Source organism: Salvelinus alpinus, chromosome 14 (assembly GCF_045679555.1).
Source record: "Salvelinus alpinus chromosome 14, SLU_Salpinus.1, whole genome shotgun sequence".
Lineage (NCBI taxonomy): Eukaryota > Metazoa > Chordata > Actinopteri > Salmoniformes > Salmonidae > Salvelinus > Salvelinus alpinus.
Genome location: NC_092099.1, coordinates 6956138 through 6980687, shown reverse-complemented (window position 1 = coordinate 6980687; position 24550 = coordinate 6956138). Strand labels below are relative to the sequence as shown.

The window sequence follows — 24550 nt, the reverse complement described above, 5'->3', positions numbered from 1 at the left end:
AGCAAATTGGAGTGGGTCTAGGGTGTCCGGTAGGGTGGAGGTGATATGGTCCTTGACTAGTCTCTCAAAGCACTTCATGATGACGGAAGTGAGTGCTACGGGGCGGTAGTCGTTTAGCTCAGTTACCTTAGCTTTCTTGGGAACAGGAACAATGGTGGCCCTCTTGAAGCATGTGGGAACAGCAGACTGGGATAAGGATTGATTGAATATGTCCGTAAACACACCAGCCAGCTGGTCTGCGCATGCTCTGAGGACGCGGCTGGGAATGCCGTCTGGGCCTGCAGCCTTGCGAGGGTTAACACGTTTAAATGTTTTACTCACCTCGGCTGCAGTGAAGGAGAGCCCGCAGGTTTTGATAGCGGGCCGTGTCAGTGGCACTGTATTGTCCTCAAAGCGGGCAAAAAAGTTATTTAGCCTGTCTGGGAGCAAGACATCCTGGTCCGCGACGGGGCTGGTTTTCTTTTTGTAATCCGTGATAGACTGTAGACCCTGCCACATACCTCTTGTGTCTGAGCTGTTGAATTGCGACTCTATTTTGTCTCTGTACTGGGACTTAGCCTGTTTGATAGCCTTGCGGAGAGAATAGCTACACTGTTTGTATTCGGTCATGTTTCCGGTCACCTTGCCCTGGTTAAAAGCAGTGGTTCGCGCTTTCAGTTTCACGCGAATGCTGCCGTCAATCCACGGTTTCTGGTTTGGGAATGTTTTAATCGTTGCTGTGGGTACGACATCGTCAATGCACTTCCTAATGAACTCGCTCACCGAATCAGCATATTCGTCCATGTTGTTGTTGGACGCAATGCGGAACATATTCCAATCCGCGTGATCGAAGCAGTCTTGAAGCGTGGAATCAGATTGGTCGGACCAGCGTTGAACAGACCTGAGCGCCGGAGCTTGTTGTTTTAGTTTCTGTTTGTAGGCTGGAATCAACAAAATGGAGTCGTGGTCAGCTTTTCCGAAAGGAGGGCGGGGGAGGGCCTTATATGCGTCGCGGAAGTTAGTATAACAATGATCCAGGGTTTTACCAGCCCTGGTAGCACAATCGATATGCTGATAGAATTTAGGGAGTTTTGTTTTTAGATTAGCCTTGTTAAAATCCCCAGCTACGATGAATGCAGCCTCAGGGTGTGTGGTTTCCAGTTTACAAAGAGTCAGATAAAGTTCGTTCAGGGCCATCGATGTGTCTGCTTGGGGGGGAATATATACGGCTGTGATTATGATCGAGGAGAATTCCCTTGGTAGATAATGCGGTCGACATTTGATTGTGAGGAGTTCTAGATCAGGTGAACAGAATGACTTGAGTTCCTGTGTGTTGTTATGATGATCACACCACGTCTCGTTAATCATAAGGCATACCCCCCCGCCCCTCTTCTTACCAGAAAGATGTATGTTTCTGTCGGCGCGATGCGTGAAGAAACCAGCTGGCTGCACCGACTCCGTTAGCGTCTCTTGAGTTAGCCATGTTTCCGTGAAGCAGAGCACGTTGCAATCCCTGATGTCTCTCTGGAATGTTACCCGTGCTCGGATTTCATCAACCTTATTGTCAAGAGACTGGACATTGGCGAGTAGTATGCTAGGGAGTGGAGCGCGATGTGCCCGTCTCCGAAGCCTGACCAAGAGACCGCTACGTTTGCCCCTTTTACGGCGTCGCATAGGGTCCCCGGCTGGGATCAGATCCATTGTATTGGGTGGAAGGCAAAACACTGGATCCGTTTCGGGAAAGTCATATTCCTGGTTATAACGATGGTGAGTTGACGTTAATCGTATATTCAGTAGTTCCTCCCGACTGTATGTAATGAAACCTAAGATTACCTGGGGTACCGATGTAAGAAATAACACATAAAAAAACAAAATACTGCATATTTTCCAAGGAACGCGAAGCGAGGCGGCCATCTCGGTCGGCGCCATCTTGTGGGCTGGGTGGGGTTGGAGACGTGGGCTGGGTGGGGTTGGAGACGTGGGCTGGGTGGGGTTGGGGATGGGTGGGGTTGGGGATGGGTGGGGTTGGAGACGTTGGCTGGGTGGGTTTGGCGACGTTGGCTGGGTGGGGTTGGGATGGGTGGGGTTGTGGGATGGGATGGGTGGGGTTGGGATGGGGTGGGGGGGATGGAGACGTGGGATGGGTGGGTGGGGATACGTTGGCTGGGTGGGGTTGGGGGATGGGTGGGGTTGGAGACGTTGGCTGGGTGGGGTTGGGGGATGGGTGGGGTTGGAGACGTGGGCTGGGTGGGGTTGGGGGATGGGTGGGGTTGGAGACGTGGGATGGGTGGGGTTGGAGACGGGGGATGGGTGGGGTTGGAGACGTGGGATGGGTGGGGTTGGAGACGTGGGATGGGTGGGGTTGGGGGATGGGTGGGGTTGGAGACGTGGGATGGGTGGGGTTGGAGACGTGGGATGGGTGGGGTTGGAGACGTGGGATGGGTGGGGTTGGGGGATGGGTGGGGTTGGAGACGTGGGATGGGTGGGGTTGGGTGGGGTTGGAGACGTGGGATGGGTGGGGTTGGAGACGTGGGATGGGTGGGGTTGGGGGATGGGTGGGGTTGGAGACGTGGGATGGGTGGGGTTGGGGGATGGGTGGGGTTGGAGACGTGGGATGGGTGGGGTTGGGGGATGGGTGGGGTTGGAGACGTGGGATGGGTGGGGTTGGAGACGTGGGATGGGGGGATGGGTGGGGTTGGAGACGTGGGATGGGTGGGGTTGGGGGATGGGTGGGGTTGGAGACGTGGGATGGGTGGGGTTGGAGACGTGGGATGGGTGGGGTTGGGGGATGGGTGGGGTTGGAGACGTGGGATGGGTGGGGTTGGAGACGTGGGATGGGTGGGGTTGGAGACGTTGGCTGGGTGGGGTTGGAGACGTTGGCTGGGTGTGTGGGGTTGGGGACGTTGGCTGGATGGGTGGGGTTGGAGACGTTGGCTGGATGGGTGGGGTTGGGGGATGGGTGGGGTTGGAGACGTGGGCTGGGTGGGGTTGGAGACGTGGGCTGGGTGGGGTTGGGGATGTGGGATGGGTGGGGACGTTGGCTGGGTGGGGTTGGGGGACGTTGGCTGGGTGGGGTTGGGGGACGTTGGCTGGGTGGGGTTGGGGACGTTGGCTGGGTGGGGTTGGGGACGTTGGCTGGGTGGGGTTGGGGACGTTGGCTGGGTGGGGTTGGAGACGTTGGCTGGGTGGGGTTGGGGGATGGGTGGGGTTGGAGACGTGGGATGGGTGGGGTTGGGGGATGGGTGGGGTTGGAGACGTGGGATGGGTGGGGTTGGAGACGTGGGATGGGGGGATGGGTGGGGTTGGAGACGTGGGATGGGTGGGGTTGGGGGATGGGTGGGGTTGGAGACGTGGGATGGGTGGGGTTGGAGACGTTGGCTGGATGGGTGGGGTTGGAGACGTTGGCTGGATGGGTGGGGTTGGGGGATGGGTGGGGCTGGATGGGGTGGGCTTGGTGGGGTTGGTGGACGTTGGCTGGGTGGGGTTGGGGGATGGGTGGGGTTGGAGACGTGGGATGGGTGGGGTTGGGGGATGGGTGGGGTTGGAGACGTGGGATGGGTGGGGTTGGAGACGTGGGATGGGGGGATGGGTGGGGTTGGAGACGTGGGATGGGTGGGGTTGGGGGATGGGTGGGGTTGGAGACGTGGGATGGGTGGGGTTGGAGACGTGGGATGGGTGGGGTTGGGGGATGGGTGGGGTTGGAGACGTGGGATGGGTGGGGTTGGAGACGTGGGATGGGTGGGGTTGGAGACGTTGGCTGGGTGGGGTTGGAGACGTTGGCTGGGTGTGTGGGGTTGGGGACGTTGGCTGGATGGGTGGGGTTGGAGACGTTGGCTGGATGGGTGGGGTTGGGGGATGGGTGGGGTTGGAGACGTGGGCTGGGTGGGGTTGGAGACGTGGGCTGGGTGGGGTTGGGGATGTGGGATGGGTGGGGACGTTGGCTGGGTGGGGTTGGGGGACGTTGGCTGGGTGGGGTTGGGGGACGTTGGCTGGGTGGGGTTGGGGACGTTGGCTGGGTGGGGTTGGGGACGTTGGCTGGGTGGGGTTGGGGACGTTGGCTGGGTGGGGTTGGAGACGTTGGCTGGGTGGGGTTGGAGACGTTGGCTGGGTGGGTGGGGTTGGGGACGTTGGCTGGGTGGGTGGGGTTGGGGGATGGGTGGGGTTGGAGACGTGGGATGGGTGGGGTTGGAGACGTGGGATGGGTGGGGTTGGGGGATGGGTGGGGTTGGAGACGTGGGATGGGTGGGGTTGGGGGATGGGTGGGGTTGGAGACGTGGGATGGGTGGGGTTGGGGACGTGGGGACGTTGGCTGGGGACGTTGGCTGGGTGGGGTTGGGGGACGTTGGCTGGGTGGGGTTGGGGGACGTTGGATGGGTGGGGTTGGGGGACGTTGGCTGGGTGGGGTTGGAGACGTTGGCTGGGTGGGGTTGGAGACGTTGGCTGGGTGGGTGGGGTTGGGGACGTTGGCTGGGTGGGTGGCGTTGGGGACGTGGGATTGGAGACGTTGGCTGGGTGGGGTTGGGGGATGGGATGGGTGGGTGGGTGGGTTTGGAGACTTTGGCTGGGTGGGGTTGGGAATGGGATGGGTGGGGTTGGAGACGTTGGCTGGGTGGGAAAAAATGATCAATTCTAGAATAAGGCGGTAACATAAAATGTGTAAAAAATTTAAGAGGTCTGAACACTTTCAAAATGCACTGTATACACAGAATTATTACCCAAACTTAAAAATATTATGAAAAGATTGTAGCTATTTACCTTTTGTAATGTTTTTTCTTTTATCTTCTGAGTGACAGCCCACAGGTACAACGTGTCAAATATCAAATATGAATATTGTACCTGTAACACTCCCCAAAACAAAGTAAATAAAAACTGTACCCCCCAAAAAATAAGTAAAATGTGACATTCTAACAAACAAGGCATTTATGAAAATGTAAATTATATTGCATGTAGCCAAGTGACTAAGTAAGAGGTTTGTTATTTTCATTATATTAAATATGTATAGCCATATTTTCTTGTTTTTATTATGAAAACAAAGGTCAAATATGTACTCTTCTTAGTAATTTAGCTACATGATAGATAGGGTGTGTGCGAGTGAAATCACAAAGTAAGATTTCAATCATTTTGGTATTTTAATTTGCCAGTTTTTACAAAAGGTAGGCACCATGTCAGTGGTAGTAGCTATATCACGTATTTTTACCACTCCCCATGTCAATCAATAATCAAACATACTTAAAGGCCCATTGCAGTCAAAACTGATTTTCCTGTTTTATATACCTTTCCACACAATGAGGTTGGAATAGTACTGTGAAATTGTGAAAATGATAGTGCCCTGTTAGTGTAAGAGCTGTTTGAAAAGACCACCTGAAATGTCAGCCGGTTTTGGTGGGATGGAGTTTTGTTCTGCCTGGTGACATCACCAGGAGGTAAATCAGTTAATAGACCAATAAGAAAAAGAGTTCCAAACCTCTCAGCCAATAACAGCTTGTTTTCAGTTTTCCCTTCCCCACTCACAGTCCCAGCAAAATTCCTGCTTGAGAAATTGCTCTTGCTAACAAGCAATTTCGGTTTACTTTTTATTATTTTAATTGAAAATTAAGTATGGTACTTAATTGTTACAGAGAAATGGTTTAATAGAGAAAAGAGAAAAAAAAAACATCTGCATTGGGCCTTTAAATACGTAGTTCAATACATTGCAAGTCAATGAAACTGACGCTTTTCTGTATTTCTCATTTCTGCAGAATACAAAAAAAATCCGGTGACAATTGAGTTTTTGCATACACCTTACCAGTATACCAGCATACACCTTGTCAGTATCATCTTTGAAAGGTTACAGGAGTTTGGAAATCTTAGCAATTGTTCATTGCCTAATGGCCTGTATACTTTGGTGCAGGGTCAGAATAGTCCAACTGAAAGCTCAATTTCCGCTACAGTAATACTGCAGCGTTGTAAGTGATCTGGGGTGGGTGAAGTTTTCCCTAGGTACAGATTTAGGATCACCTTACCCAATCCTAACCTTAACCATTAGTTGGAAAATTGCAAAACTGACCCAAGGACACTGTATCGGAGCAACTTCAGCCTAAATCATTCAAAGTACTAAGGAGCAATGGGGAAGTAGTGATGGCACACACAACTTTCAGTTGCATGACAACTTTTAATCTGACAATCTAATCGTATTTCAGAACCAGGCTACTGATTCCTCGCACGCTTAGCTTACTTTAATTATATATATTTTTCCAGTTAACCTTTTGTCATCATACCACATGCTAACCTTATTCAGTAAAAATGCTAATGAGCTAACAAAAGTCAGCACTTGAGAATGATTGGCAGTCGTATTTTCTTCTCTTGTTCCGTGAGTGCTGTGTTCATGCCTTGGACAGGGCCACCACTGTGAAGCGAAGCTCCTGGGGGTCCCGAGCCATGAATGTCTTACACACCTCTGTTGCATCCTGCAACACAGACAAAACAAACACACCTTGATACATTATACGATTATAACCAGGGTCCTAATTATTAGCGCAAACTAGGGGTGTTGAGTACAGGCACCTCTGTTTGGTCCCGTACTGTGAAACTGAATACATAAAAAGATACAAAAATAAATGAAAAACACTATAGGCATTTCCTACGCTGTGATGTTTGCCTCGAGTAAATATGAGCTCATTACTATTTATTTTTTCAAGCTATTCTGTTAAAAACAACTAGAGCTTAGCCTAAATCATTCAAAGTACTAAGGGGCAATGGGGAAGTAGTGATGGCACACACTTCAATAACTTTCAGTTGCATGACAACTTGATGACGCACAGTCATCAAAATTCTAATCTTAATTGTCCAACTGTCCTTTTGTGAGTCGCAGCCGGGAACTAATTCTGTACGATGGTGAGTGGTAGGGTCGATAAACCAGGAAGATTCTCCATCATTGTTTAAAATCTGCAGTTTGGGAACATTTTGGTTTCCCAGTTGATTACAACTGCGACGGATAAAGATAATAAAATCGCCACTGCTCAACGAGAAGCTTAAAGAGCTGCCAACACCTCAAACATGTTGACGTTCTTCACGGATGAATCCCGGTTTCAACTATACCGGGCAGATGGTCGTTGTGTGGGCGAGCAGTTTGCTGATGTCAACGTTGTGAACAGAGTGCCCCGTGGTGGTGGTGTGGTTATGGTTTGGGCAGGCGTAAGCTATTGACAACGAACACAATTGCATTTTATCAATGGCAATTTGAATGCACAGAGATACTGTGACAAGATCCTGAGGCCCATTATTGTGCCATTCATCCGCCGCCATCACCTCATGTTTCAGCACGATAACACACAGCCCCATGTAGCAAGGATCAGTACACAATTCCTGGAAGCTGCATACTGCATATGGACCAGACATGTCACCCATTGAGCATGTTTGGGATGCTCTGGATCGAGGTGTATGACAGTGTGTTCCAGTTCCCGTCAATATACAGCAACTTCGCACAGCCATTCATTAATGAATGAATAAGTGCTGTGCTTTTAGCACACTACATTTTGATGCTCATGTTAAGTGTGTTTGTTAATATTTAGGTGTAATAATCGTATCTATTATCATATGTAGCCTATATAACAATGTTGGAAAACAGATTCATTTAGTTTTGTGTTCAGTCAGCACAGTATGTGTTAATTCGTATGATCTAATTTTAGAAGTGATGTGCTCTACCCTGACAGTTGTTTTAACCTCTACAGGATCTGTCCTCTGTCTACACTTTCATAGTATTACCACGACGACCGGCAAAACATTGTCTTTCAATCACCCACGTGGGTATAACCAATGAGGAGATGGCACGTGGGTACCTGCTTCTATAAACCAATGAGGAGATGGGAGAGGCAGGACTTGCAGCACGATCTGCCACAGAAATAGGAATGACTTCTATTTTAGCCCTTGGCATCGCAGACGCTCATTGGCGCGCGCGAGCAGTGTGGGTGCAACAATTGAATAACATGGATTTCTAAACTTATTTTGCGACGCTCGCGCACGCGACGTGTCCGGTTTGGTCAGCATGTAAGGCTGTCAAAGATAGCACAGAGTAGACCTGATGTAATGTCTGATGGCTGCAACTTGGCATCCAACACAAAAGGCACCACTGTACAAACCACGCATGAGGCAAACAAAGTTGTTCGTAAACTAAAATCAGAACAGGTGACAAAAGTTGCAGCATGTGGGAAAAGGGGGCTCTCTGAAACTAGTTGTCTCAGTGATGCTTCCCTAGGAAACCTTACAGATTGAGGTACACATGTAATCGTGTTAATGGGTTAGAAAGGAAGACTCTCACCTATCTGTCGCAGTCAAAAAGGATCAGAAGGTTTGTGCGGAATACGCTTGCTGGAGAAACCCTTGCTCTTGCAGATGGAATTGATAATGCCATCTTCCTGGCAACTGTTCTCAGAGCTTAACACTGGTGAGGCAAAATGGCGCATTCTACCTGTAGTGTGTCACTGACGACTACTCCCTAGTTGATGCTGTCAAGTAAAACAAGTCGTCGCAGAGACATGACTTCGTCTTGAGTTTAGCGGCATCAAGGAACTTATTCAGGCTCAAGAGAATCCAGCAGATTCAAAAGGAACAGCTTGCTGGCTGTCTGACTAAAAAAAAGAGCATCCGCTCTTGTAATCCTAAAGGCACTCCGTAATGGAAAGTGGCAGCTTGACTAATACAAAATAAATAACAGTGTAACATGACCCATTTGTAAATGGGGGACTTGAATAATCCTTGGACTTTAATTATTTGTTGATGTTTTGTCTTTAAAGAAATGTGGGGAATTGTTCATGTTTGAAGTATCCCTATATGGCTGTTATTACGGTACTCTCACTCTTATCTGTGCGCCTGCTCAGAAGTTTCTCTCTCTGGTAGGACTGCGTCTGAGTGTAATGGCATCTACTGTATGTACCTTGGAGATACGGTGAAGTAAACGTTGGTAAACTGGAACCTCATTGTAAATAAGAATTTGTTCTTAAATGACTTGCCGAGTTAAATAAAGGTTCAATAAATAATAACAATTTGGTGGACAGCAGTCTGGATCATTTTTCATTAGGATGAATCCCATCATAACTGAAAAGCCCTGGTCTATTCCAAAAAGAAGTCCCGGTCATCCACAAATGGGATGTCAATAGATCGAGAGACCACACACAGCTTCATTTCTCACTGTTCCGACGCACAGAGGGAATGGGACCGGAGATTATGGGTAGTTTCCCCAAATCCTGTATGGTCTCAATAAGCTGTTTGACATTGGATTTGTGCTTTCCGATATGAACCACAACTGGTTTTGCGTCCGGGAGTTGGTTGGGAATAGTTATTGTAAATACATCCGGATAACAAAGAGTCCTTGCATCTGGGATGACAACATGATATACCATGGAGATCCCAGCAACGATGCTAGATGGAGGACACTGGCGCAGACGAAGCTCCTGTTGCTCCCCCGTTTTCGAACATTGCTGGAATCTGGAGTCGAGGGGTGCCTTGAACTCATCTCAGACTGGGAGCCGTGGATCGCTCGTTACTCACACGTCCCTGGTATGCTGGGATCGATGCCTGCGCACGAGACACCTTCTTGCGAATCCTGCTGTGGGAGTGGAGATTCCAGCTCTGTATGTGGCTGAAACGTATTGCTCAGGAACAACTCGTTCTTCTACCCGTACCTTGGCTTTTACCTTAACCGGCGACTGTCACGCACTGGGTAGATGGCATCGGGGTAGAGGTGGTTGAAACGCTGTTGTGTTTCTGTAAGTTTGGGAAATTAACCTCAGTATGTCCTGGTCTGTCTCAATGGCAGATCCAACCAAAGGGAGCGTATTTTTGTAGACCGCATCCACTCTAGAAGCCTCTCTGTGAAAATTCTGTCTACTTTTCAGTTGTGCTATCTCAGTTTGAAGTGCGATGATCCCATCCTTCAGCTCAACATTTTGATTGCACATCGACAGACAACGGCCTGGGCAAATTCTTCCTCCTTAACGACTATCAAAATTTTGCACAACTCACACCTCATGGCTTGATTTTTGTTACGCGAAATGGAAGAGTTTTGCAAGTCCATAGCAATGTCACTTGAAGCGTATGAAAGTCAACATGCAGGACAGCTGCCTACAGCAAATTCTATGAATATTCCCGAAGTGTGGTGATAAAATATACTAGAAGTAAATCAAAAGATATAAAAATGTTATAAAATCCAAGGCTTTAAATCTGAAAATAATCTATTAACCTTCTGAACAAGCCCTAGACCTTTGTTAATGTTTACACTGCCCAACAAAGTCACGGCAAATCTCTTTTCCATGCAACTCCAAATGCTGCAATCCAAGTGAGTTGACTATTGTCATTGATATTCCTACTGTAGGCCTACTTGCCGTCCACTCTGACTTTGAAGTGTAATGACATGTTATGCTTCTGCTTTAGACTGTTCTCAATATCCACGCTACGCCTTGCCCAGTTCTATTATGGGAACTGAGTTCCCAAAGTGAAAGTAATTTCAAAACGTAAAAATTTGTTTGGATCTGAATTCCTGGCGATTCCCAGAGGGCTGCAGAGCGGATACAGTGGTGCTCTCTTGTGGACTAGGTAAGTAAGTTCCCAGAGTGATTTCCCTTTCCAATTCCACCCATGATTATAACAATGCAGGTAAGGTACACCTACTGAATATGGAAATATCAGTAATCAGCACGGAAACTCTTTCTGAATAACCGCCACTCATTCAACCAAGGCCGTGGTTGCCTCTACCAAACCATCATCGAGTCTTTACAATGAGATGCATCGATTAGTCGCTTACCTCAAGGAAGCGGACTTCTGATGTTTTCCCATGGGCAATAGGGAAAGGCTTGCGGCCATCTTGAGAGAAAACACAAGATGAGAAACAAATGCTACTGCACATGATCAATATCACACTGCAGTGACTGGGCAAGTCTCAGAACAATCCCATTGTAATGTGGATCGCATGCATAGAAAACTCATGGTAACACTTCCTAAGAATACCCTCTTAATAATGCATTATAAGCATGTTTTTAATAACTTATGGGGCTCAAGAACTGAAGGAAATTCCCCCTTGGGTTGAGGGTGACTGATTTTGACGACGCAGGCTGGGCTACCTCATAACGAGGCCATGAGCCTCTAAACGAGACGCCACCCCACGTTGGGCGCCATTATCACAGGCGGGATCTGAACCCTGGTCTCCCACAGGAGAAACCAATGTCTTGACCATTAGACCAAAAGAAAATGATCCCTTGGCGAAATTACCCCTCACGTCCGCTACAAACGCATTATAAAATGTGCTTACAAGGCATTTTGAAGAGGTTATTCATAAGAAGTGTTACCAAACCCATTTCTGTGTATCTTATTGCTGCTATTGAGAGGTCTACTACAAAGCATTTCAAGTGGAAAGGGGTGTTTCACTTACCCAGTTCATATAAATGTCCCCCAACATTCACAAAAGCAATGAAATGCAAGTCCACTTTTTCATCCAAGCTTGGTGCCTATAAAACAAAAGATCAAAGCACAAGTGGGTCATGTTCAGTATGGGCAAATAGAAAACAAAGAGTTTACAAAGGACAAGTTTAGGTAGTAGCTCCCCATTTCACTCTCTTTCAAAAAGTTGCCCCTGTAGTTACTTATTGACTGCCTTTGACCATGTTCAAAATTGTTGTTTTAGAAAACCCTTCAAATTAATACTCACCTCGGTTTGTCCTTCCTGTGCACTAGATTCATGTGTAACACGGATGCTCTGCAACGGAAGAAAACATCATCCACTTTCATTTCAATCACATCATTTCCCCATGGCTAGAATGACACCATCCACTCAGTGCATTGTCATCATGGCCACCACTTATTATAGGCACAACCTGGTTACCACCAAGCTAAGCACTAAAATGTTTCTAAACCCTAGTCTTGACCCACTAGCGCTAATCTGATAAATTATCATCTTTGTATGATGAAGATTTTGATGGAAATACCTCATCTTTCTCCAGGAAGGTGGCCTTGTTCTCTGGGCTCAGTTTAGTGGACTGTACCAGGAACATCTTCAGTGGAGAGTCCGTCTCTGGGAGGACGAGCAGAGAAAAGCATGAAACATACAGAAAGTTACATCACTGAGCAGTGTTAATATCGTCAACAGAAATAGTGACTCAAATATTCGTCAAACACTTACTTTTCAGTGGCAATTGACGAGACTAATAACTGACTAAATAGACCCAGAAAAAAAACTATAACCAAAAGAACATGAATTTTCATTTCAGTTGACTAAAATGAGAAGAGATGAAATGATCTCTGTGACTAAAATCTGACTACTAAATGGACTGGACAAGAGTTTCGGGAGAGATTGAGAGCTTTTCATTGATAAGCACAATTAATATTGGCAGCAGTTCTGTTCATCAGTGGGAAGGACACGCCACACAGACTACATCAGCTGGTGAGCAAGCAATGTGTGTGGGCAGACAGGCTCAGATTACACACACGGCACAGGCGACTCTCTTGCTTCCCGGTAGCTAACCAGTCACCACCGGCCTTCTATACCCTTTGCCTGGTTTAAGAAACAAGCAGCCGTACGAAATTAAAAACAAAAGCAGCATTGAGTTCAATCGTAAAAACAACAGTCTATGTTCTTCTCCCTTTTAGTATAGAAAAGTAGGCCGTCTTTGAACATGTAGTCTCGCTCAACTGTCCCACTTTCCCCACTGCATTTCATAGCCAGGTTCTTTAACCCACGTAGCCAAGTCTCCCTCTTTTCCTCAGAGAAAACGGCTTGATTCTAGCCCTTATCGTTCAAAACATATACTAGAGCTATGCTTTTTTTCTCTTCGGTCGCACATTGGCGGGCCAAATTTTGCATTCATAAAGCATATCGCGGGCCGTTCTAAAACTAGGCTACTTGCGGATCAGACTGTTAACCATTTGTTTAGGCTATACCTTGTTCAGTCGTGTTACCTCATTAGCTAGCTATAGCTAACAACCTGGGGCGCATTCAGCAGGACGTGTTTAATAAGGAATAACGGCGGCTCTATTCATGGATTTTCTATCTGCAATGTTCGAGAATGTTTTGCAACTGAACATGGCCCTGGTAACATTACCAGTAGCCTATATGTAAACATTTGGTGGCAAAGAAAGAAAAAGGGATAGCAAATCATTTATTGACTAAATTTATCTTGCCACTACAGGAAAATCCTGTAGTGGCAAGAAAAAAGAAAAAAAGAAATACTTTTCCTGAACGACAACGCAATTACATTTTTCACATCCTCATTTTTTCAATTTATCAAAGCCATCATGGACTACAGTAATTTGACATTGTCAAACTGTGAGCATGCCATTTTCTCCCTCGCCATCTCAATAAGGACAGTCACCGCCCTGTGATCAGTGATGCAGGGTTTGTCATTGGGATTGGGGGAGGAAAGCTGATCCTAGATCTGTACGTAGGGGAAACGTCATCCGGGGTGTGACAGCCACGTACCAAATTCCAGGTGTTCCTGGTTGTTGGCTACAGCGTGAATTAAGCCTATTGTTCCACAGGCGTTGCCGATTGTCTGCTTCATGAAGTAGACATCTGGGGAGACATCCTGGCCCTGGGCCTTGATCTTGGCCTCCTCCTCCAGCCTGAAAGACTCATACTGCAAAATGGGAGAGGAGAGGGAAAGTGTGTCATGTTGTTTTCCTAACTTATGTGTTCTTCTATCGATTATATTCCATTAGCTTCTACTGTAGTTACTGGGGCTGAATGTTTATTTGAACAATTCTAGAATGTTAATAAATACATTTATAAAATACTAAATTATTGCAGAATGCACCTGTGGTGAACACCGGCAAAAACCACAACTCTACATGCGGTTACCAGTATATTTGACTGTTAAATCATTTTCAAGTGTAAAAGACCATTTCACACTTGCTGAAAACACAGGTTGACCAATCAAGACAATAGAGTATATTTTTTGGCATAGCATAGAAGACGGCGCCAGCTGTGACTCCTTTTAACTAAATAGCCTAAGTCAAACAAACACACATTCGGTTGGAAAATCTGGAGCAGACCTACCTTCTCTGTGACAGGGAAGAGCAGCAGGACAGCACACACAGGCCTGGGCACCATGCTCAGAAGCTCTGGGTCCATCCCATACACATCGCCAAACTGCCAGGTCGGCAGCAAACCCAACTGTCGCAGAAACTTGGGGAAGAATATTGGGAGTTAAATCATCATGCATGAAAATAGGAAAGCAATGGACAGGGCAAAGCTCAGGAGTGCTTTAACTTGATAAAATATAAATTAGGATATGAACATGTATAAATCAGCAGGTGATCATTTGGGCTCCCGACTGGCGCAGCAGTCTAAGGCACTGCATCTCAGTGCTAGAGGCGTCACTACAGACCCTGGTTCGATTCCAGGCTGTATCACAACCGGCCGTGAATGGGCGGCGCACAATTGGCCCAGAGTCGACCGGGTTAGGGTTTTGCCGGGGTAGGCCGTCGTTGTAAATAAGAATGTATTCTTAACTGACTTGCTTAGTTAAAGGTTAAATAATAAATAAAAATCATTATTGTAGCTGCCACACTATCCTTTCAGCAAAGCACACCAAATGTATTTATTACTTTTTTTATATATTTTTTATTTAACTAGGCAAGTCAGTTAAGAACAAATTCTTATTTACAATGACGGCCTACCAAAAGGCAAAAGGCTTCCTGTAGGGATGGGGGCTGGGATTAAACATTTAAATAAATTAAAATATAGGACAGAACACATCACGACACTACATAAAGAGAGACCTATGACAACAACACAGCATGGTAGCAACACAACATGGCAGCAGCACAACATGACAGCAGCATAAAACAGGCTACAAACATTATTGGGCACAGACAACAGCACAAAGGGCAAGAAGGTAGAGACAACAATACATCAAGCAAAGCAGCCACAATTGTTAGTAAGAGTGTCCATGATTGAGTCGTTGAATGAAGAGATTGAGATAAAACTGTCCAGTTTGAGTGTTTGTTGAAGCTCGTTCCAGTCACTAACTGCAGCAAACAGAAGACGAGCGACCCAGGGATGTGTTTGCTTTTGGAACCTTTAACAGAATGTGACTGGCAGAATGGGTGTTGTATGTGGAGAATGAGGGCTGCAGTAGATATCTCAGATAAGGGGGAATGAGGCCTAAGAGGATTTTATAAATAAGCATCAACCAGTGGGTCTTGCGACGGGTATTCAGAGATGACCACTTTACAGAAGAGTGCAGTGATGTGTCCTATAAGGGGCATTGGTGGAAAATCTGATGGCCGAATGGTAAAGAACATCTAGCCGCTCGAGAGCACCCTTACCTGCCGATATACAAATTACGTCTCTGTAATCTAGCATGGGTAGGAGGGTCATCTGAATCAGGGTTAGTTTGGCAGCTGGGATGAAAGAGCAGTTACGATAGAGGAACCCAAGTCTAGATTCAACTTTAGCCTGCAGCTTTGATATGTGCTGAGAGAAGGAAAGTGTACCATCTAGCCATACTCCCAAGTACTTGTATGAGGTGACTACTCAAGCTCTAAACCCTCAGAGGTAGTAATCACACCTGTGGGGAGAGGGGCATTCTTCTTACCAGACCTTTGTTTTGGAGGTGTTCAGAACAAGGTTAAGGCCAGAGAAAGCTTGTTGGACACTAAGAAAGCTTTGTTGTAGAGCGTTTAACACAAAATCCGGGGAGGGACCAGCTGAGTATAAGACTGTATCGTCTGCATATAAATGGATGAGAGAGCTTCCTAGCCTTGGGGAACACCCTTGGTGACAGGCAGTGGCTGAGACAGCAGATGTTTTGACTTTATACACTGCACTCTCTGAGAGAAGTAGTTAGCAAACCAGGCCAAAGACCCCTCAGAGACACCAATACTCCTTAGCCAGCCAACAAGAACAGAATGGTCTACCGTATCAAAAGCTTTGGCCAAGTCAATAAAAATAGCAGCACAACATTGCTTAGAATGAAGGGCAATGGTGTCATCATTGAGGTTTAAGGTTGCAGTGACACATTCATAACCTGAGAGGAAACCAGATTGCATACCAGAGAGAATACTATAGACATCAAGAAAGCCAGTCAACTTGTCAATAATCAACTTTTCCAACATTTTTGATAAACAGGGAAAAATAGAAATTGGTCTATAACACCGTGGCTGCCTTCCAAGCAATGGGATCCTCCCCAGAGAGGAGAGAGAGGTTAAAAAGGTCAGAGATAGGCTTGGTGATGATAGGGGCAGCAACCTTAAAGAAGAAAGGGTCTAAACCACCTGACCCAGATGGCTTTTGGGGTCAAGTTTAAGGAGCTCCTTTAACGGGGTGGGAGATGAGGAAATGTTGGACGGGCAATGAGGCATGGCTGAGGTAAATAGGAATCCTGACTTATTGAAGTGGTGATTTAAGAGCTCAGCCATGTGCTTCTTGTCAGTTACAACCACATCATCAACTTTAAGGGACATGGGCAGCTGTGAGGAGGGTTTATTCAAATACCAGAAGCCTAAGCATTGGTCATTTAAATCAGATAAAATAATCACATTTGATTCGACCAAATTTGGATTCAGATTGATTTCTGTTCTCTATGTCTTTATGGAGCTCGTCAGCATCATGTGCATGTTTACTGCAGTAATTATTGGCTCCAAGAACTTACTAGTTAGCTAGTTACATATTCACCATCAAAATCATGTTTCAGCTCTCTAAAACAAAGAGCCACTGTCTCTGATATGAATGGCAATGCTGTCTAGCTAGCTACTTAGCTGCTATTAGTAGTGGTTAAATATCAGCTGATACAAGTATAAACGTGTTGGATATGCTATTTTTAGAGGGTCGATAGTTAAGCTGAACAGCACCTCCGCTTTTGATAACTAGCCACAGCTAGCTATCCTCCAAGCTGGATACTGTGTTGTTAGCCATCTAGCTCGCTATTATTTAGCTTGAAATCTGCGAGTGAGATTCCGATATCCTTAACAGCAACACTTGAAGCCTCCATGATGGGTTTAGCAAGATGATACGACTTACTTACTTGGTTCATCACCTAAAAAAAAAAGAACAAAAAGTAAGCCGTTAGCTTTTGTTCTTTGACAAACCAGCCAGCAATAGCTAGCTAGAATAAATTAGCTAGCTAGCCAACTCATGTGAGATTGAATGAATGAGGAAGCTAGGTAGTTGTGATGACATGTTTAGCTAAATTGGATAAATACAAAGTATGTATACTAACATCTGGGTTGGCTTCCAGTGGCAACCAGCGCTGGCCGTCCATTTCTAATAATATTATAGTTAGCTAGCTAAAATCTTCAGTAAAGTGAAACAGGTCCAACTTCTTTTTCGGCGAAACAGAAGAAGCACGTTTCTTCTTCTTCGGTGGGGTTTATCTGCGGTTGGCAACTAACGTTATGGTGCATTACCGCCACCTACTATACTGGAGTGTGGGCCAGAGAAAGGGAGAAACTAAATCCTACCTGCCAGCCCCGTTGCTCTTAAAAAAGAAAACAACATATTTGAGACTATATCTAATGACGTTCTACTCAATATACTCTAAACTAATTGTATGTATCCCCTTCTCACTTATACTAGATCTCAGCATCTCTCTTCCCCTCTGATACTGGCCACACTGTAGCAATACATGCTCTGTTTCCTGGCAATACTCACACTTTCCTGTTGGATGCTTTCCTATCACATTGTGCTATTGTGTGTGTTTTTTTGCGTTATTTGTAACTTATTTTGTACATAATGTTTCTGCCACCGTTTCTTATCTCCGTATTTGTCGCCTCCTGTACTGTGTGCGCACAGAACAAGACTCAGCAGCAAGCTCCGGCTGGCCTCCTTCAACCACTCCCTGTTCCTCACCGCCCCTGGTCCCATATATCTCTGGACTTTGTCACTGATCTCCCCCTGTCAGATGGTTACACCACCATCCTTACGGTTGTGGAAAGGTTTTCCAAAGCCGCATATTTTATTCCCCTTCCCAAGTTGCCCTCAGCCAAGGAGACGGCCCATCTTATGGTGCAGCACGACTTCCGGATCCATGGACTTCCGGTCGACAAGATCTCCGATCGTGGTCCTCAGTTCATGTCCAGGTTCTGGAAGGCATTCTGCACCCTGATTGTGTCATCGGCCAGCATGTTCTCCGGGTTTCATCCCCAATCTAACAGCCATTGTTCTGAGCCAATTGCAATTTTCCTAAGTCCTTTTCTGTGGCACCTGACCACACGGCTGAACAGTAGTCAAGGAGCGACAAAACGAGGGTCTGTAGGACCTGCCTTGTTGATAATGTTGAGAAGGCAGAGTATCGCTTTATTATAGACAGACTTCTCCCCATCTTAGCTACTACGGCATCAATATGTTTTGACCATGACAGTTTACAATCCAGGGTTACTCCAAGCAGTTTAGTCATCTCAACTTGCTCAATTTCCACAAGATTTATTACATGATTTAGTTGAGGTTTAGGGTTTAGTGAGTGTTTTGTTCCAAATACAATGCTTTTAGTTTTAGAAATATTTAGGGCTAACTTAATCCTTGCCACCCACTCTGAAACTGACTGCAGCTCTTTGTTGAGTGTTGCAGTCATTTCAGTCGCTGTAGTAGCTGACGTGTATTCTGTTGTGTCATCCGCATACATAGACACTCTGGCTTTACTCAAAGTCAGTGGCATGTCCTTAGTAAAAGTTGAAAAATGCAAAACAGCTACCCTGGAGAATTCCTGATTCTACCTGGATTATGTTGGAGAGGCTTCCATTAAAGAACACCCTCTATGTTCTGTTAGACAAGTAACTCTTTATCCACATTATAGCAGGGGGTGTAAAGCCATAACACATATGTTTTTCCAGCAGCAGACTATGATTGATAATGTTAAAAGCTGCACTGAAGTCTAACAAAACAGCCCCCACAATAATTTTATCATAAATTTCTCTCAGTCAATCGTCAGTCATTTGTGTAAGTGCTGTGCTTGTTGAGTGTCCTTCACTATACGCATGCTGAAATTCTGTTGTCAATTTGTTTACTGTAAAATAGCATTGTATCTAGTCAAACACTATTTTTTCCAGAAGTATACTTACGGGTTGGTAACAGGCTGACTGGACTGCTATTTGAGCCAGTAAAGGGGGCTTTACTATTCTTGGGTAGCTGTCACGCCCTGACCATAGAGAGCCCTTGGTTCTCTATGGTGTAGTAAGTCAGGGCGTGACTAGGGGGTGTTCTAGTTCAATATTTCTATGTTGGTGTTTTGTATGGTTCCCAATTAGAGGCAGCTGGTATTCGTTGCCTCTAATTCGGGATAATATTTAGGTAGCCATTTTTCCCACCTGTGTTTGTGGGATATTATTTGTGTTTGTGCTTGTTGCACCACTGATGTCACGGTTTTTGTTGTTGTTTTTTTGTTTGAAGTTTCACCGTAATAAAGATGTGGAACTCTACACACGCTGCGCCTTGGTCCCATCCTTATTACGACCGTGACAGTAGCGGAATGACTTTAGCTTCCTTTCAGGCCTGAGGGCACACACTCTCTAGTAGGCTTAAATTGAAGATGTGGCAAATAGGATGTAGTCTGCTATTATCCTCAGTAATTTTCCATCCGGGGGCCTGTTGCACAAAACTAGGATAAGGGATTAAGCCAGGATATCTTGGTGATCCTGGCTCAATTGATCCGTAATCCGGTTGCACTAAAGATGGATAGGGGGCAGGAGGATATGTTATGGTATAAATTACCATGGAGATTTATTCTGTGGAGCTAGCCTGCTCCAGACCAGGCTAAATTCCAGGATCTATTTAATCTCATCCCTAATGTCAGTCAGCAGTCACCACAAATGGAAACCAATAGTTATTTCACTGCTCACTATACATTGTTATCACATATAACTAGACCCACTGTTATTATTTAAACGTTTGTGATCATTAATTTCAATGAGTTTGGATAAAAAATGATTTTTAGATGATGTTGCTATCATTAGATAATTTACAGTTTCCCATAGACTATAAGGCTATATATAAAATGATAGAATATTAGGGCCACAGAGGGGAAAAAAACACAAGTCATAATATTGTAACCAGTTGTTTTAAAGGAGGACAGTTGTTAAAATGACAGATGTGGGGCATTTCGTGAAATTGTACTTCAGTATGGTTTCATAAACAAAGACATGCTGATGTGCCAGAATATTAAGTATCACATTGTCATAAGTATCAAAACTGTAAAAACAATATGTAGCTTTTCTGCAGAAAGAACCAGCCTCATAAATTTATGACTTTATCCTTTTTCTTCAGTGTGGCCCTAGTACTCTGTCATATAAACAAATACACATTCCATATGAATATAAAAACACAATGTGTAACATTATGTTCCTTTATTGAATAAGGACAAAACAAAGCAGGTAAACCATCAGCTCCTTTCGAAACTGAAGTCACAGTGACTCTACAAGATGGAAAGCACAGAATCCAAGCATATTATACAAAATGATACATACACATTCAAAGGTCTGTATATAACACACCCTGCATGTCTGCACACTAAAATAAATGCAGGACAAATCCATACACATCAACTGAACAGACAAATGAATGGATGCAGTAGCCTCCCTGCAGCCTTGTATTACACACAGTATACCGCACAAACATCATAAGAGGCCAAATTCGTCAAAAAACGAACCCAAAAAAACCCAAATTCCTCTGCCACCGCAGGACATATTTAACCAAAATTGAAAGCACACATACTAACTAAAATAATTCAACACATATTGGTCCCTCAGCAGCCGACCACTGTCGTCATCAGGGAAGATTGCCGGATTGTCCCAGTCCATGGCTGGTGGCACTCTGGGGGCCCTCTCCTTCCTCAGGCAGGCCACATTGTGGAGGACAGCACAAGCCACAGTAATATCACATGCCCTAACAGGGCTGACCCTTAATTTGTGAAGGCAGTGAAAGCGTGCCTTCAGGAGGCCAAAGGTCATTTCAACTCTGGCCCTGGTCCTGGCATGGGCATGGTTGTAGGCCTGCTGTGCTTCCTGGGGGTCTGTGAAAGGTGTCAGGAGAAAAGGCTGGCAGCCATACCCCCTGTCTCCCAGCAACACACCAGAGAATTCACCTGTCAACACAAAATCTCATCATTACTACCTCATAAACACAGTGATATTCTTGACACAGCCATGATGGTTATAAATAGGGGTTGTGTGGCTTACCTTGTGATAGGCACTGATAGATTTCAGAGGCCCGAAAGATTCTGGAGTCATGGACTGAGCCAGGCCATTTTGCCACAACATTGCTGATCACACAGTCAGCATTGCAGACCATCTGAAATCATAAGATGAGGAATATTACACCAATCAATGCACATCACTGGCAATGCAGAGTGTTCGTCAATGGACAATATCAAAAAGTTATGTTCACCTGAACATTAATGCTGTGAAAGGATTTCCTATTCACAAAATCGGCCTCATGGGCACCTGAGGGGGCTTTTATCCTTATGTGTGTGCAGTCCACTGCACCAATGACATTGGGGAAACCTGTCACACAAAGTAATGAGTATCCTACTATGTGTTAACAGTTGTCCTGTAATTTGTAGATCCTCTTACCTGCAATCCTATAGAACTCCTCTTTGATGTCACAGAGTCTTCTGTGGCCAGGGAAGGAGATGAAGACATCTGCTAATGCTTTGATAGCCAGACACACACTCCTTATTGTGCGGCAAATTGTGGCCTTGTTCAGCTGTTCTGCATCCCCCACTGAGTACAGGAAGGCTCCACTAGCAAAAAAGCGCAAGGCCACACAAACCATTTGCTCCACACTCAGTGCATGGCTCCGTGCAGTGCGGTGCTTAATCCTGGGACCCAGTAGTCTGCATAGATACCTGATGCCATCTGCAGAAAATCTGTATCTTTCATATAGATGGTCATCAGGGAAGGCCAGTGGGTCCAACCGGTCCCTGAAGACCCTTTCTCGCCTGAAGGCTCTCCTCAGCACAAGTGCTTCTTCATCCACCACATCTCGCACGAATGGGCATGCCATTGTCAGAGCAGAAAGGAACACACAATTTTGGGCCTTCATATAGGCTAGTGGCCACACCTGGTGCTGGGGGGGTGGGCAAAAGAGGGCGATGCCTTATAACGATGACTTGGTTGTACTGATTGCTGGGAAAATAAAAAAAACCTTAGAAAGATGCCACCGTCCTGTGTGCTCACAATAAGAGCTCATATGTCATGGCTCACTTGACTTTACGAGAATATACCTAATTTTTATTTTGAGCTGTGTCATCTTCTTGGAGCTGGGGGAGGAAAGAAAAATAATGAATAATACATTTGTGTTACAGTTAGCATACAGTGTACATTGAAGGCATATCTCACCTCCCTCTCAAGTTTTTTTATTTCAAGGTCCAGTTTCCTAATTGTCCTCTTTTTTATTTCGGACTCCAGTGCAAGATTTTCCATCTTTTTCTTCTTGTACTGAATGTCTATGTCTGCCAGTTCTATTTGGCGCCGGAGGTGGTTGCCATACAACTTTCTGATAGCTTGTGAGCTCTGTGAACACAATACAATTAGCGCAGCTGGAATTTGGCAGGATGTGGTGTCCTTTTATTAATACGCACTATGTTGCCAGGCTGGTTTTCCCACTGTATAGCATCTGGGTCCTGTAAAAGAAATTAGATTTTTTGATTTTGATGAGGACTCCTCACCATTGTAGAGTAAATAGTACTTTCACAGTCTTAACATGATACCTCATGCCTTCTGGAATCCAGAGAGATGGTCTCCTCCTCATCATCGTCTCCATCATATGCTGTTGCTGCTGCACTGGGGCCTTCACCCTATCACATTTAATCGGATTCATATTGAAGCTAGTAGACAAGACATGCCAGGCCTACAGTATGCCTTTGATGGAGTACTCACTGGATCAGCATCGTCTGGTGCTTGTGCTGGTGGCTCTAACAGGAACACAGTGCTGCCAGACACTGCAAGGCAATAGGTAAACCAAAGTCAGACAGTCCAAATTGATTCAATATGAATGTGGTTGTATCCCATGTAGAGATGGAAGGACATACCTTGAATGAAGCGGGTGGCATCTTGGGAGGAACCTATGCTCGTCTCTTTCCCCCCAGGGATCCCCTCTAAGACGGGCCTGCCTTTATTTAGCTCCAAGGCCATGTCCTCTGCTGGGGTAAGGTCAGCCTTTGGTGACCCACCACCCGTGCCTTGTCTGTGGGTATTCTTTTTCACTGCTAAAACAGTACAGACAATGTGTGAGCAGGCACCTTCTGGGTACAATATATGCTTGTGCTTTGTTAAATATTAGTCAGGGACCATACCATTCTGCAGAATGTTCTTGTATTTGATTTTGACCTGCTGCCATGTCCGTTTTGGCCCGTTCATGTTTAATCTACACACACACACACACACACACATTTAATGGAGTCACACTGCAAAAAATTACTTGGTATTTTTGTCTTGTTTTCAGTAAAAATATCAAAAAATTTATCATAGCTTTATACAGTGTGATGGAGTTACTTTACACAATTTCACTCATATCTGCAGTGCATTTCAATTAAAAATTTAACCGTTTCATAATTACAGTACAACTGCATTTTTGGAGATGTGAATTAAATATTTGAATTGTAATTGTGATGTTTCAGCGGAGCGGTGAGTGTGTAATTGTGCACTACTTACGCATTCAGGCGGTCTGCAATACTTTGCCACGCTTTTTCTCTTTGCTTTATCACTGTGGCGGTGTTGCCTTTCTTCTTAATTATATCTTTTACCTCCTCGTATGCCTCCATGAGGATTTGTGCTTCCGACGGGGAAAAGTACGCGGCTCTAGTTGCCATGGTAAATCAGTTAATCTGTGATCTGTGGCGGGGTCTATTTGAGTGAGCCGTGAGCGCGCACCTATCCAGGATTGGTTTCACCTGGCTTAATGAATCCGTGTCTGCTCATCCTGGCTTGGTCTTTGTGCAACCAATTAAGCCTGGACGCACATGTTTTGGCTTCATTGAGCTCAGCTGAGTCATTTATCCCGGATGTCTTAATTCTACTTTTGTGCAACAGGCCCCAGATTGTCAGACCCCGGTGGCTTGTCATTGTTGATAGACTACAATACTTTTTTCACCTCTTAAACACTGACTTTAGGGAATTCAAAAGTACAATTCTTGTCATTCATAATTTTGGTCAGATATACTTGGATGTGTAGTGTCAACGTTTGTTGCTGGCATGTCATCCCTAAGTTTGCTTATCTTGCCAATGAAAAAGTAATTAAAGTAGTTGGCAATATCAGTGGGCTTTGTGATGAGCCATCTGATTCAATGAATGAATGAGCCAAGTTGGCTTTTTTCCCCCAAAATGTAATTTAAGGTGCCCCAAAGCTTTTTACTATCATTCTTTATATAATTGATATCTTTGTTTCATAGTATAGTTTTTTTTATTGTTATTTAGTTTAGTCACATGATTTCTTAATTTGCAGTACATTTGCCAATCAGTTGGGCTGCCAGACTTAATTGCCATACCTTTTGCCTCATCCCTCTCAACCATACAGTTTTTAAATTCCTCATCAATTCAAGGCCGATTTAACAGTTTTTACAGTAATTTTCTTAATGGGTGATTGTTTATTAGTAACTAGAATAAGTAGTTTCAT

The 24550-nt window shown here is 45.3% G+C and overlaps 2 protein-coding genes across 9 annotated transcripts; both read right to left on the bottom strand.

Moving 5' to 3' along the window:
* Positions 1–5089: 5089 nt before the first annotated feature.
* uchl3 (ubiquitin carboxyl-terminal esterase L3 (ubiquitin thiolesterase)) lies at positions 5090–17334 on the bottom strand. 2 transcript variants are annotated; one of them, XM_071340240.1, is made up of 8 exons: positions 17162–17334; positions 14000–14128; positions 13424–13580; positions 11934–12019; positions 11657–11704; positions 11381–11456; positions 10757–10815; positions 5090–6425 (listed from the first exon to the last, which is right to left on the bottom strand). In XM_071340240.1, exons 1-8 carry the CDS (start codon positions 17165–17167, stop codon positions 6342–6344), a joined length of 645 nt encoding a protein of 214 aa, XP_071196341.1. In that variant the 5' UTR covers positions 17168–17334; the 3' UTR covers positions 5090–6341. The 2 variants fall into 2 exon arrangements, with proteins under 2 accessions (XP_071196341.1, XP_071196340.1); XM_071340239.1 differs by lacking the exon at positions 17162–17334 and adding an exon at positions 16971–17068.
* A 2913-nt stretch (positions 17335–20247) lies between these two features.
* LOC139538322 (putative nuclease HARBI1) lies at positions 20248–23966 on the bottom strand. 7 transcript variants are annotated; one of them, XR_011667706.1, is made up of 10 exons: positions 23232–23966; positions 22968–23144; positions 22816–22877; positions 22647–22733; positions 22518–22559; positions 22276–22449; positions 22161–22196; positions 21508–22062; positions 21115–21226; positions 20248–21020 (listed from the first exon to the last, which is right to left on the bottom strand). XR_011667706.1 is itself a non-coding variant. In XM_071340234.1 (9 exons), the coding sequence occupies exons 6-9, from the start codon at positions 21977–21979 to the stop codon at positions 20650–20652; spliced, it is 1071 nt and encodes a 356-aa protein (XP_071196335.1). In that variant the 5' UTR covers positions 21980–22062; positions 22161–22196; positions 22276–22559; positions 22647–22733; positions 22816–22877; positions 22968–23966; the 3' UTR covers positions 20248–20649. The 7 variants fall into 7 exon arrangements, 5 of the variants coding, with proteins under 5 accessions (XP_071196335.1, XP_071196337.1, XP_071196336.1 ...); XM_071340234.1 differs by adding an exon at positions 21323–21438 and having other exon boundaries at positions 22276–22559; positions 22968–23966; XM_071340236.1 differs by adding an exon at positions 21323–21438 and having other exon boundaries at positions 21508–22196; positions 22968–23966.
* Between the last annotated feature and the right edge of the window lie 584 nt (positions 23967–24550).

Coding starts and splice junctions, on each gene's coding strand:
- uchl3 (XM_071340239.1), bottom strand. Junction 11,705..11,933: donor CCTTCCTGGAGAAAGATGAG/GTATTTCCATCA, acceptor CTTCCGTTGCAG/AGCATCCGTGTTACACATGA. Junction 11,457..11,656: donor CACAGGAAGGACAAACCGAG/GTGAGTATTAAT, acceptor TTTGTTTTATAG/GCACCAAGCTTGGATGAAAA.
- LOC139538322 (XM_071340234.1), bottom strand. CDS start 21,979: ATGAAGGCCCAAAATTGTGTGTTCCTTTCTGCTCTGACAATGGCATGC. Junction 21,227..21,322: donor TTCACAGCATTAATGTTCAG/GTGAACATAACT, acceptor TTATGATTTCAG/ATGGTCTGCAATGCTGACTG. Junction 21,021..21,114: donor CTATCAGTGCCTATCACAAG/GTAAGCCACACA, acceptor TTGTGTTGACAG/GTGAATTCTCTGGTGTGTTG.